The 13,714-nt window shown below is 33.2% G+C and overlaps 1 protein-coding gene across 2 annotated transcripts in view; it reads right to left on the minus strand.

Moving 5' to 3' along the window:
* The window catches only part of LOC134535553 (DNA primase large subunit-like), a 55,489-nt gene that overhangs the window by 27,419 nt on the left and 14,356 nt on the right, over positions 1-13,714 (minus strand). For both annotated transcript variants that reach the window (XM_063374730.1, XM_063374739.1), the window contains exon 5: positions 280-513. In XM_063374730.1, the coding sequence (XP_063230800.1) occupies positions 280-513 (234 nt within the window). The remainder of the gene's footprint in view (positions 1-279; positions 514-13,714) is intronic.

Below are 13,714 nucleotides of genomic sequence, written 5' to 3' on the forward strand. Positions count from 1 at the left end.
TCAGTCAGCGGAGGCATTTTAAATACTCACAAACAAATGTAAACACGGTCGAATGTTTCCGTAGTGGCGTCTGTGGCTTGCCAACAGATGTAGGTACACAGCCCACATGCGCAGAATGCCGACCGCAGCGCTGCTGTGGCTGTATTTCAAAACGGTACTTACTTAAAAATAACACACATGTATCTGCATCTATGGCATGCTAGCACTGATGAGGATCTAACCGGCCCCAGAACAGAAGACGACACACACATGATGCTCATTTCATTATTCTGTACTCACCGCGAGGGCGTGCGATAGGTTCTCTCTGAAGACTGACGACAGCACGGAGATGAACTCTGAGCTGGGAACGAATGCAGAGCCTTGAGAGAGATATATCTTCCGTGCACGCACCAAGTCCACGACGTCTGTAAAGGGCACGCGGTAGAACTCGAGTGTTTCCACGTGAGCCGGACTCAACATGAACGTTGACTCGTACAGTTTATCCTTTATGCTGGCCTTCATTTCCGCCGAGATCTGACACACACAAACAGCACAGCGGTGAAATTCCAGCACCAAACAAATCGAAAGAAAAAAATTCTAATCACAAAAACTGTATGAAGCTTGCTCATAAAAAACATCAGTAGACTGATGACATTCCATGCATATTAAAAAATACATTAGCTATAGTTACTGATTTGCAGAAACCAAGTGGAACAAAAATTTAGGCTTTCCAAATCAACTTTAAGTATATACGTGCCAAAAATTACAAATTAAAAAAAAAGTAATTTTAATTTACTTTAGCAGACTATTTTAAAAGACCACAAATTTTGTTTGAGGATATGATCCCAACATAAAACCTACAAGTTCTGAAGCAAGCTTACCATAATTGAAGATAAAGATAAAATAGTCACTTTCATATACTTTCATTTGAATAGTAATGCACAGCTTTGTCTAACTAACCACATACAAACAGCAACAACTCATCATCTGATACTATATTTTTTTAAATTTAATCCTTTGTAACACCATACTTACGCAAATCTAAGATGCCATTGACAATAAGACAAGATCCCTCTTTTGATTCATTGTTATTCTAAAATAAAAAGTTTACTAACAAATATAAGATGCGCTTAAGTTTAAGTAGGAAACACAATTGAATTGTTCGAAACAGGTGAATGGTAATACAGGTGCATCAGTTCTAAGAGTTTCCCAACTACAGAGCACTGCACAGCAGGTTTCTTGCACAGAGTGTAGTAATATAATTTGCATTTATTGAACTGCTTCAACCTCAAATTAAAAGAGGTGGTTCTTTGCTATGTAAAATGCTCAATGTTTTCCTGGTAGTAAACACGAGCTCAGCTTACACATTTCATTGGTACTCCTGTAATCATCAGGATTTGATCTTAAACTGACAGACGAACTAGCAGCTGTTTCTTGTGCCACATTATAATTAACTATCTCATTAAATAACAAGTACTTTTATACTAACAGTAGAATGTATTTTTTCTAATTTCAAGGGACTAGGAGAAAAATATGTAAAAAGCAGGAAAATGTAAAAAAGAGAAAGTTATACAATTTCATTTTTTTTTATCTCATTATGATAAAAAAACAATAAGAAGCAAATACCACACGAAATAAAATGTCAGAGTTGCTCACGTTTTTATACAATGACTTAAACTTCATTATCTCACAATGAATTAATTTAATCATCTTGTGATTTTTCACAATTCTGTTCACAATTAAAAATGAACTCTTTAGTTCTTGGGGAAAAAAAACATGTGCATATTGAAGAAATTTAAAATATCCACTGTTTTATGGTGAGATTTTCTTACACAATACAATTTTAGACTTAATGTAAAATCATGTGTTAACATTTGATTGATTTCTGATTTTTTTCCCAAAACACCTGTATTTAATGAACATAACTTTTAAACAATTGTTTGCATTTAGGAACAGAAAAATGTTACAGGCTTAGGCTTGTTTAAGATGTGACTAGCGCTCCAGCCAATATGGAAAATTCAGGAGTACGGAAACTACGACTGATACCATACCATCAATGGCAGAGCAGCTTTCAGTAAACTATGACTGCTCTCAAACCACCAACAGCAATACAGGCAGCTTTAGATCCCTTGATGTGATTGTTTTCCAAACAATAGCAGTGTACAGAGATGTACCATAAAATTAAAACCTTTGATTTTGACATAGATATCGAGCAATTGCATGACTTGCACTCTAAGAGATATGAAAACTACTATTGTTCCTATAGCACCAATGACAAGGCCACTACATTAAGGGGTATTGATCCCTAAGTTAAATGTGCTCAGATAATGCTTGCCTTGCGTTCAAGTGTTTCTTACATTAAAAGTGTATGTTCTTTTAACAAAAAAAAATTATTAGCATTTTTTTATATATTTTTTAAGCATTTTAATTGTTATTTGACTCATATTTTGCTGGAAACTCCAGCTTTAAGCAGGTGAAAAATTTTCTTGTAGAAACTTGATTTTTATTAAGAATAAAGTATATGGAATGCCATGAGATAATGATTTTCTTTAAATAGTGCTTTAAAATGTAAAAATATCTAGTTTTAAATGCCGTTGTAAATCTCCTTTTTCAAGTTGAGAATCAACAACTTTCAACACTAAATTAAAACGAGTTATGTATCAAAATTGTAGAAAAACTTTAGCTCAGAGTATTCTTCAGAATTTAACGAATACATATATTCATTGATTCTGAAGTTTAATTCCTTCAATTACTTGCTGGAGATGCTAAGATAAAGGCTTGCATTCTTCAAACAGATCTAACATTCAAATACCGTGCAGTGCAGCCCTCTCGCGCCAAAGAGAAGAACTACTTGGACTCGCCACGCCTTCACCCTCTGCCCCCTCATCTTGGTTGTTTGAATGGAGCCAGACTGTAACATGATGCGCTGTCGGTGGTGGTGAATCACTTGTTCTGTTCGCTTGCGATAATGTGTGGACGGGTTGGAGGGAGGGGTGGAAGGTAGGGAATGCACAGAACAGCGTTGCCTGATGTCCTTGTAGCGGGACAGCTCAATCACGAGCCTGTACGGCCGAGGGCTAGACTGCTGAAAGGCAAGTGGCAGTTCCGAGCGATACTGGGCACGGGGCGTTGTGCATATAAAATAGTTTTTACTAATCTTGTGTGAGGTCGTAATTTGCAACGGGTAATGAGAAGAGTTCATAATGAACTAATTAACAAGTCAAATATGTGTGATATCGCGAAAACTTACAACTTACAGCTTACATCAAACAATTAACTAAATAAACACCAATTAAATTTTTGTATCAGTCATTGCGTTCATTACTTAGGTTATCGATTGAAGTTCAAAAACAAACAAAAAATAAGTTTATGAAGTTTCTTGCTTCGATAATTTTATCGTCTTTTGTATTTGCTTAGAGTCGTTTTATGTTTTACATTGCTGTAAGAGTTATTTTTTTTTACATATTGTGATAAGTAGTAATGACATGTCTGATATCGAGATAATGTTAACTACAAACTTGTACGGGTCCGTCTGGAGGGGGAAAGGGAAGAGACAAACGCCCAAAAACTGTAAATAAATAAATGTATTTATTGGTTAAATTTAAAACTATAGGCCTAATGCTAAGCAACATCTGAAATTTCTTCGTCAGATATACATGGTTATGAGATGAATTAGTTATACTAAAAGTGTAAGACATTCAATACAAAAATATGTACTAATCAGTTCAATTATAATGTCAGTTTGGAAAGGACATTTTTTCTTTGCAGGTTTTCAAATGATTCGAGTCACTCCATGCGCCATCTTTCAAAGTGAAATACAACCTCAGAACTCTTAATGCAAAAAAAAATGGCAGTAAACTTTTCTTGATTCATCATAGCCGTGTTCTTGATTGAGTACAGTGTTTTTTAATTAAGTATTATTTATGATAAGCATTGACACAGGGAAGGGAAGGGGGTGTGTATATGATATATATAGTACAATTTTAATAGGACAAAGAAGTAAGAATGTTCACGACTTAAGCCCGTATCACACGATGGCAGTTTCCTTGGAAGGTCATCCATGCCAGCTAGTATGGATGATTTAGGAGTTGAAATAGCAGCGCGCTGGCCGTTTTCATGGATGTTTTTGTAATCGGCCGTGTTCGAATTTATGTGGATGGTTTCGTACTTGATGAATATTTTAACCAATCAGAATGAATGCCCCTAGTTCTTTTGAAATCTGTAATTAACTTTGAAGGAACTGAAATGTTTTGATTGTTTTAAAATAATGGTGAACATAAATTTCTAATGAAATCTAAGCAGTTACGGCAAGCATTATTCGAAAACTTTTTTTGTTGAAACTCGCCCATTTTCGATCGTTTTATGAATGTTAATAAGAGTATTTGAAGTGAATTTTAAATACTCAACTAGTTGGACCATCGTATAGTTAGACATAGGCCTATATTAAAATTACGAGATGTGTTGTAGGTAGAAGATAAAACATAATTTATATATTTATAAAACGTGATGGCTTTTGAACAATATTTAATTTCATTTCAATTAAATTTCACCACGAGTTAATTAGGCCGTGTGTGTGATAGTTTCTTTCAGAGAAACATACCTTTCTAGCTGCCAGCTAGCAGTTTTTTTGGAAGCTTCTAGCAGAATCCAAACGAAACTTTCCATCGTCTGATACGGGCTTTACACTATGCGCGCATGATGTTACACGCCACCGAAACATTGTTGCTAATTTATAGGGGAATATTACCAATTGGCAAAGTGGGAAAAATATAGCGCGAAAACGCACAGATTTAGGATGTTGTGCGAGTTGTTTGAAAAAGTTTGACAAAATATATAAAGTAATAAGCTAATGTGAAATAGTGGAATTATGTGGAAAAAATAATTCGATAACTATTTTATATTAGGTAACATTACTGTAAACTTTTAAAAATGCATTTATTTCTTAAAAATAAATTATTTAGGAATCCAAAAAATATATATAAATTATTTCATGATTTGCCTATTATTAAATTGTACGTAACAGGTTGTAACTTGTACTCAAGAACAATTGGTACAAAATTTTTTTTGAAACAATTTAATAGTACCCAATGAAAGTAAATTTTATACGACTCGTACACAATACGAATATAATTGGTTCAGACAAAACTTACATTATTTAAATATTTTAAGATAGGGCCTATGTACATTATTTCATTTGTGCACACAGCTACGCTATTATTTGATACTTCCTTATCTATCGTTTGGAATCAGGACAATATTTCCAAACTTACGCAAAGTTGCTGACGACTAGTGAAGAAATTTAAAAGTTTCGAACTAACCAAACAAAATAGGTTAACGACTCTAGCCAGTACCCACAAGTGAATGTTCTCAAAATTGTATTTCAATGAAAAAAAGTCACAAATGTTGGTTAAAATATGATAAGCAAAACACTAGCGAAACTATGAAACAGCAATATAGCATGAAATTTCGTATTATCAACGGAAAAAGTTATTTACAAACAGTAAGGTATAACCGAGCATACACACACACACACACACACACACACTTATTATTGCAAATATAATTTTACAGAATTAAATGCGTAATAAGTACCTACATGCTTGTTGCATAAGATATGGATAACTGACAGCATTATTGTAATTTCTATTCACTTAAATGCATGTAATTGTTCCGTCATAATCATTAAATTAACAAACACAAAATGTATAAACGTGGAACCATTGAAATTTCAAAACACTGAACTATTAGAACAATACCTTTTTTATTTCTTAACACCAAATTGCAACTCTTTCATAATATTATCTTACGTAATGTTACTATATTATAGATAATGTAATAAACAAAACATCTATGTTTGCTTTTGCGTACTGGCGTGAATTCCGCGGGCGTTCTGTGATATTACTTTTTCCTTATTTTTTTATTACCGACTGTACCTGTGCTCGGCGCGCAAGATAAATTCAGCCTATCACTTGCTGACGCGGCGGGCGCAGTGATACAGCGGTGTTTGTTTACTTCGAAACTCAGCTAAGAGTGAACAGAGAAACGTTGTTTGTTTGTCCTTTTGAAGGGCCTGGATTCAGTTGTCTTTGGACAGTAGCAATGAGCAGGTCGCCATGACGCTAGTAGGCTGCGTTTTTACGAGTCAAAATGTTTTCTATAACTAGGATTGAGTTGTACAAAGTCATTAAAGTGCAAATAAAGTGGAATTTAAAGCATTATCACGCGTTTACCTTCGTCGAGCGAGCCACGGGCATAGAAGATAAATCGGAGAAGGTACGAGCACAAATTAAAAAGGATGTAGCCCGCGAGGTCTCTAAATTTAAATCTAAGCTGGACAGCGTTCAGAGAGGAGAAGAAAAGTTCCTGTCCAAATTTGCAATCACTGCCTTCAGCCTAATCACATCCGGTTTTTGTTCGTCAGTCTTATGCTTTTCAATATTTCAAATCAATTTCCAAATGACCACTTCACATTTAAAGGTAAAAACTGTGAGCTAAAAATAAGTTTTATGGTATTTGAATTAAGCAGCCTCAAAAACCCCGAGGCTCTACTTTTTACGTGCAAATAATGTTTTGACACTTCTGAAGTTATTCCGAACAAATTGCGGAAAAGTCATCTCGAATTTTGAAAGCAACATTAACAGATTTGCTATCAGTTTTGTTGGGAACCCAACCAAATCCCGTTTTCTGCGTCAAACGCTTCTTTTTGGCTGTTTCAAAGTAGTTTCGAAGTAACTAGTTCAAATTTTATGTAAAAATAAACAAATTGAATTCAGCGACCTCGAAATCATTCAGGGGACAATTTTTTAACGCTACTATCAATGTTGTGGTATTTTCGAAGTAATTTTTATTAAAATTCGAAGTAATGTTATTAAATTTTGACGTAACATTTAACGATGTACAATTAGGGACCTCAGAAACCCAGCAAATACACAGTTTTCTGCGTCAAAAGCATATATTCGCCGTTTTCGAAGTAATTTCGAAGTAAATATTTCGAATTTCGATGTAACAACAATGGATTTGAACTCAGTGACCCCGAAAACCCCCGAGTACGATCATTCGCGTCAACTGTCAAACCTATTTGACTTTTGGCCAGGGAATTCGGATTTGGCCCCACTGTGCGGCGTCCAGTTATATGAGCGGTCCAGGCAAGATATGGAGATAAATAAATTGATTTATTAGTTACTTCGGGTAATATAATAACATCCAAAATGACATGAATTAGTTATACAAGTGTAAGGCATTCAATACAAGATGTACTAAGCAGTTTAATCATAGTGACGCACTGTGAAATGACCTTTTTCTTTTGTAGATTTTCAACTGACTCGAGTTTTTCTATGTACCATCTTTCAAAGTGAGATACAATCTTAAATATCTCAATTCAAAAAATATTTGCAATAAATTTTATCTTTGGCAATGCATGAAATAATTTTTTTCTTTATTGAATACATTGCGTTTAAGGTTTGTTTATGAAAAACGTTTAACCGGCGATGGGACATAAAGGAAGTCAATGTAACGTATTTGTGTAAACAGAAAATTATTAATGACTTTCATTCGAACGAATATTAAAATATGTAGTACTGAATTAATAGGACAAAGATTAAGAAAGTTCGTGGATTATGCCATTAACGTATTACGTCACACGCCACCGAAACATCGTCGCTAATTTTTTGAGGAATATTACCAACTGGGTGAGCGGAAAAAAATATAACTCAAAAACGCTTAGGCATAGGGTTTGGTGCAAGTTGTGTTAAAACGTTTGACAAGTTGTATGTAGTAATATACTAATGACAATAATGAAAACAAGTAAAAAATTGTTTCCGTTAACGAGTTGAGCTTAGGTAACATTAATGTAAAATTTTAAAAATGCATTTGTTTAAAAAAATATTAAAGAGCTATTAAATATATATATAAAAATAAATACCTGAATCGGCCTATCATTTAATTGAAAACATGTTTTAAATTGTACTCAATAACATTTACTGCAAACTTTTGGTTGAAACCATTTAAAAGTACCACAACGAAACGAATTCTCTAGGAACACTCGTGCAAAACACAAAAATAACTGGTTATAACTGAACTAATATTCTTTATAGTGAGCACACAGCTACACTATTTAAAAATTACTTCCTTACCTATTGTCAGGAAAGCAGAAATCGGATAGTAACATTTAGGAATTAAGAAAATATTTGCAATTTCACGCAAAGTTGTTGACATAAACCATCATAGCAATAAACGAATAGCATGAGAAATACTGTATGTTTTCACATTTGTAGGTATTACCATGAAAACAAGTTTTGAACGTTGGTTAAAAATGATCCAGCAAAGCAATAGCGAAACAATGAAATAACCTAACATAAAATTTTGTATTCTCCACGGAAAAGTTATTTATTTGAGGTATGACCCAAGCAACACACAGTCTAATTATTAAAAGGAAATTTCACAAAATTTAATTTGAAATTAGTACGCGCTAGTTTGGATAAAACATTAATAATTTAGCAGCATGATTGTAATTTTAACACTTCACTGCATATAAACGATTTATCATAATTACTATACTACCAGAAATAATAGATGTATTGAAGTGGCACAAACGATATTTCAAAACACTAAACTCGTAGAACAACACTTTTTTTTATAATTTCTTAATACTGTAACAAAAACTACAGTATTATACAAACATAACTTGTAGAACATTAAACACAAAATGCATTAGCCCTACATTTAACTTAATATGATAATACATCCACACACACTTTACAAATTTTTTATTATCTTATTATTTATTTTGTTACACTGTTAACACAATACCACTCACTGGTTGTGGTGTCTAGTGCACTGCACTATGCACATTAGTTGCAAAAAGATAAAATATCAATTAGTGAAAAAAATTAATATTTGTAATAATATACACAACCCATGAATAGCTGACATTTACTTTTGGTAGAATCATAAATAGGAATACAAAATAATAAAATTATTTCAAAACTAATATATTAATTAAACACAAATAAATAAATATCATGTATTCCTAAATTCAGTATTTACGTTTAACCGAAATAACATTCAGGTTTTTCCTATCTATCTTGGCGAGATACGATGAGCACACTGTTACAAATGTACAAATAAATTTACGTTTCTAATGTTTGCTAGCTCATAAATTAAATCAATTGTCCAGTAGAACTTGAGATCTATATAGTCTTAATACCTGTAAGTCAGTTGTGTATTTGAATGTTCGTATTGTAGTTGTTCTGCTGCTAGATTTCTTCGGTGTGTTTGGCCACACGTGGTGGTAGTCACTTTTCTGTGTTGCTATGCTATATGCTATTTGCACTATTTATACATATACACAGATAATGTGTGGTGTTGTTAGGTAGAAACAATATATAATTGTCACTTCCTGAATATGGTCTATGGATGTATGAATGGTGTTATTTAATTATCAGAGTTTAAATAATAAATAATTTTCTGTGTAATTTATGGCTCTGTAAAAATAAGCTTCAAGATTCAATTATGGGCGCCACCCTTATGCACGAACTAAAATTCCTTAATAGGTCAAAATTAATGAAGTATAGTACATAAGGGAAAAAATGAAATATTCTCACACTTTAAAATCTTCACAAGACATGAGAATAGACAACAGACGACTGGAAACTATAAGGGACACATACACATACACTGTAAAATGACAACAAAGAAACATATGATTAACACCAATATTCTTTAATCAAATAAATATATATCTTAGTTTCTAGTTGGTCCAGTGGTATGCTATTCATATGTTCTAAAATTGCTGGATTTAGGTTGCACACATGATAGCATAAAAACAAAAGTTCATATAGTTCCAAAATAATAATGTCTGTTGTAATCTTAATTTATAATCGAAAGTTTTTCCATGAGAAAATAATATTTACTTGTAGTGTTCTTTATTAAAGTTGATTTTTATGTTCCGCGGCTGAATTCAATAAATAATTGCGGTAGAGCATTTTGAGACATCTGTCTCAGTTCACCTCTGGGTGTTGGAACAAAGTCAAATATAGGAACAGGATGCGTGATTGTTTTATAAAATGTTTATCTTAAAAGGTCCCTTAACGCGCTCAACAATGAAATTAATATTTAAAAGTCCGTCGGCATTATTAAGATGTATGTAGGTAGAAAACTGTTACATTAACATAGCATCATGAGTCGGCTGATTACTCACGGTAAATCACACCTGAATACACGTCAGTTATGACGTGCCCTAATTAAATAACATATACTTTAGTCTTATACGACGTAATAAGCATCCTGGTTGTAGGATGATCTACCCAGCTATTTATATTCGTTGATTTTTAAGGGGATTTAAACCCAGGCTATGTAGCCATCATCGCCGTTAATTTCAGACTCGTTACCGTTAATTCTGTAGTGACGCTTATCTTAAGTAACACCGTCGCTGATTGGCTGAAACACTAAGATTGTTGACTTAATTACACGTTCAAAATCACTCACAGACAATTAACAAAACAAATTAATACATCAAAATGCCTTAAATTTAAAATAGGATTTTCCAACAATGGAAAATCTGTTTTACAAATTATAAATAAAAAGTTCAATTCGCCGTTTTAAGTCCAATGTTCCCTAGAGGGGTCTTGTTAACTGAGCTTCGGCGTCATTCAAATTACGCCATAGAGAACGGTACTTGCAGATACGTCCAAATGCATAATCATAGAACCAAAAAATAAAATGTCAATAAATAATAATAATAATAATAATTAAAAATGTTATTTAAATAAAACAAAACACTTTCTGTGCGTAGGACAGTCATGTTTCAGCATAGTATGATTGTGCCATTTAACACTTCAAAGAGGCTAATGAAATTATTCAATATAATATTTAAGAGCAGCGGGTTAAAGTTTATTAATGTAATGTCAATGCATTCAAAATATCGCTCGCAAATGTTAATATGTTACGTGGCGTCGGTATAGGCTAGCGTTAATGACAAAGCATTAACAAAATGCCATAACTGGACGGACGATTTATTCTTACGTTAATAACGTAAAATTTCGAATGCTGGTTCGCAACTTATTATATCACCAGCCTTATGATGATATCAGGTATCTTTTTTTTAATCTAAAAATAGCAATCATTAATTATATTTTAATAGTGCAGAAATACTAAGTTTATCTTCATCACTTCCTTATTAATAAGAGCATGCATTTTCTGCGAAAAGATTTCGAGACTAGCTGAGAGTTAAAACACTAGTATTGTCTATGTTTCGTGACTGGTTCAGTTTCGTACAAGCAGATACTTACTATTAGTACATGAAACACAGCCATCCAGTGCGGGAGAAAACGCATTGTGATATTACATCTCACATAATTGAATATTTTATTTTGTTTCTCCCAACCATAGATGATAATTCTTTGTAAAATAAAATTTATATTAATTGCTCTATGCAATAGTGCTTTGAATTTATGACGTAAACGAAAAAGACAATCTGTTGATTGGAATTCTTTATTGTAAGAAAATTTTATTAATGGTAGAACGTTTTTATGATATCAAAAGTGTAATGAAAATGAATTACTGTTAATAAGACATTGAGGTAATGAAATGAAATATTATTCAAAAGTACTGACTACGTAATTAAATATGAATGCACATCAATAAATTGTGAAATACCATTATAGTTTGCTACGATGTGATATATGAAACTAGTTGGAACTGAAGATATGTTGAAGTTAGTCAACTATGTTTTAAGGAGTTGAACTACAAAGACTTTTAATTAAAATTCGACGGAGAACTTCGAAAAGGAGCTGATAAACTTTGAACTACACCAATTTAACTGCGTTCTACAAGGGATGGTACTAATATTGTCTTTGAAGAGAAGTCGCAGCAATCGTCTGGAACACGTCTGCAATGCAAAGAACACACCTGACGAGGACTGCTGCCGACGATTCCACTTTCTTCCATCGTGCTGTGAGCTGTTTCAACTCAGCTTGTACAGCGACGCATCTTTTTGAACGTGACGTTTGAACAGCATCGTACAAAATCGTCGATATATCCTTTGATTAATTTATTGTCCAATTTTATGTATCATCAAACGGTGTGTACGCAAGTTAGTGTATTGTGTATGTAAATGTTTACTTTGAAAGTGTTTATGTAATTTTGTGATATTCCCAATTCCATCTCCACACATTGATATTATTCCTTCCCATATTACTTAATATTTACTTGTCTTGAACTAACTTAAATTGCCTTGTTGAATGCTTTGTTTGACCAATTTTAATGTCAATCTTCAGTTCATTTCTGTACTAACTAAAAGCCTATTAGAGTACCCTAGAGAGAAAGAGATTCTTGCAATTGCTTTACTCACACTGAGCTTAGTCAGAATAATATTGTTTGACTTAATTATATGATATATATCTATTAACCTACTCAATTTATCACAAACTGAAACTGGCTAATCTCCACCGATGGAAATCGGAATATCAAATCTTATATTAGTATTATCTTAAAAAGTTATGTAAATAAGTATTTATGTGTTAAGATATTGCTGATCGACTATGATGCAGGAATTTGTATTCATATGGTTGTAATGAAACCTGGCCAGATAGTTGTTAAAAATATAGATCTGACAAAGTTAATATTTATATTTCATGGTAGATTTGGCTGGACAGGACAATGATATACAGTTTATGAAGGTAAATTGGCGCCCTAGAATACGGAAGTAATTTATTACCCTATACTCAAATTTTAATATTCAGAGTACATTTAAATATTGCATTAAACCGACCAAGTATATGTTAGAAGAAGTGTTTGTTTCTATGGGCTTTGACTTTTCAACTTTGATATGAATCGATATCAAAGTTGAAGGTGCGGAGTAACATAGAGTTCTGAACGGCACGGTGAAATAGGGCTGTCTTCTCTTGCAGGCGGCCACCAGTCACAAGGAGGAAACCGTTGGCGTGGACATACCTTCTTGCGGTCTAATGGGCATTAGAATTTTTTTCGCGAACTTTATGGCCCTACTTATTAGTCGTGAATAAATTATTTTGACGTGGCAACGTCTAATAAATCGATGAACGCCGGCTGCACGCACGAAAAAAAGGCCCGTAATGCACATTGTCCCGTTTCGCTGTGTCCCGTTACGCTCTTTGTACGCTTGCGCCGCATCTATCTTTCTTCCACTCGATCGGAACAATCATCGATTTAACTTTTTCGAGGCACATTAAACTTGAAACACTCACATTCGTTTCCTACTTTTACTTTTCCTATCATCGTCCTATCCTTAACAGAATAACACAGATTGGAAGAAGTTAAATAGCAAACATGTGTAAAAGTTATAGTTAAAATAATCTCTTCGTTTAAGTAATAAACATATTTGAATTAATGAGTGCAAATAAAAGTAAATTTATCAATTAAATTGTAGATTTCATTTCACTCCTTCTTTGTATCCATACAAAATAGTGATAATTCAATAAAAATGATTCAATTTTATTCATAAAAGTATGCAATCATTTCATCAATATTTTGTTATGACGTCACGTTAAACTTTCGTCTGTAAACCGACTTTACAGACAACCAATTTTTTTTGGATATGCGATTGTTCTCCGGAAATGTGTATTTTTTGTTACGCATTAAGAAACATTTAAATACAATGTTCCCGAGACCTTTACCCATTTGTCTAACTGTTTTTAATAATAGGTGTTGCTTTAACTTACCCGTGTTTCTCCACTCTTGATGTCTGTACCAAATTTGC

This window comes from Bacillus rossius, chromosome 1, assembly GCF_032445375.1.
Source record: "Bacillus rossius redtenbacheri isolate Brsri chromosome 1, Brsri_v3, whole genome shotgun sequence".
In the NCBI taxonomy this organism is placed as follows: domain Eukaryota; kingdom Metazoa; phylum Arthropoda; class Insecta; order Phasmatodea; family Bacillidae; genus Bacillus; species Bacillus rossius.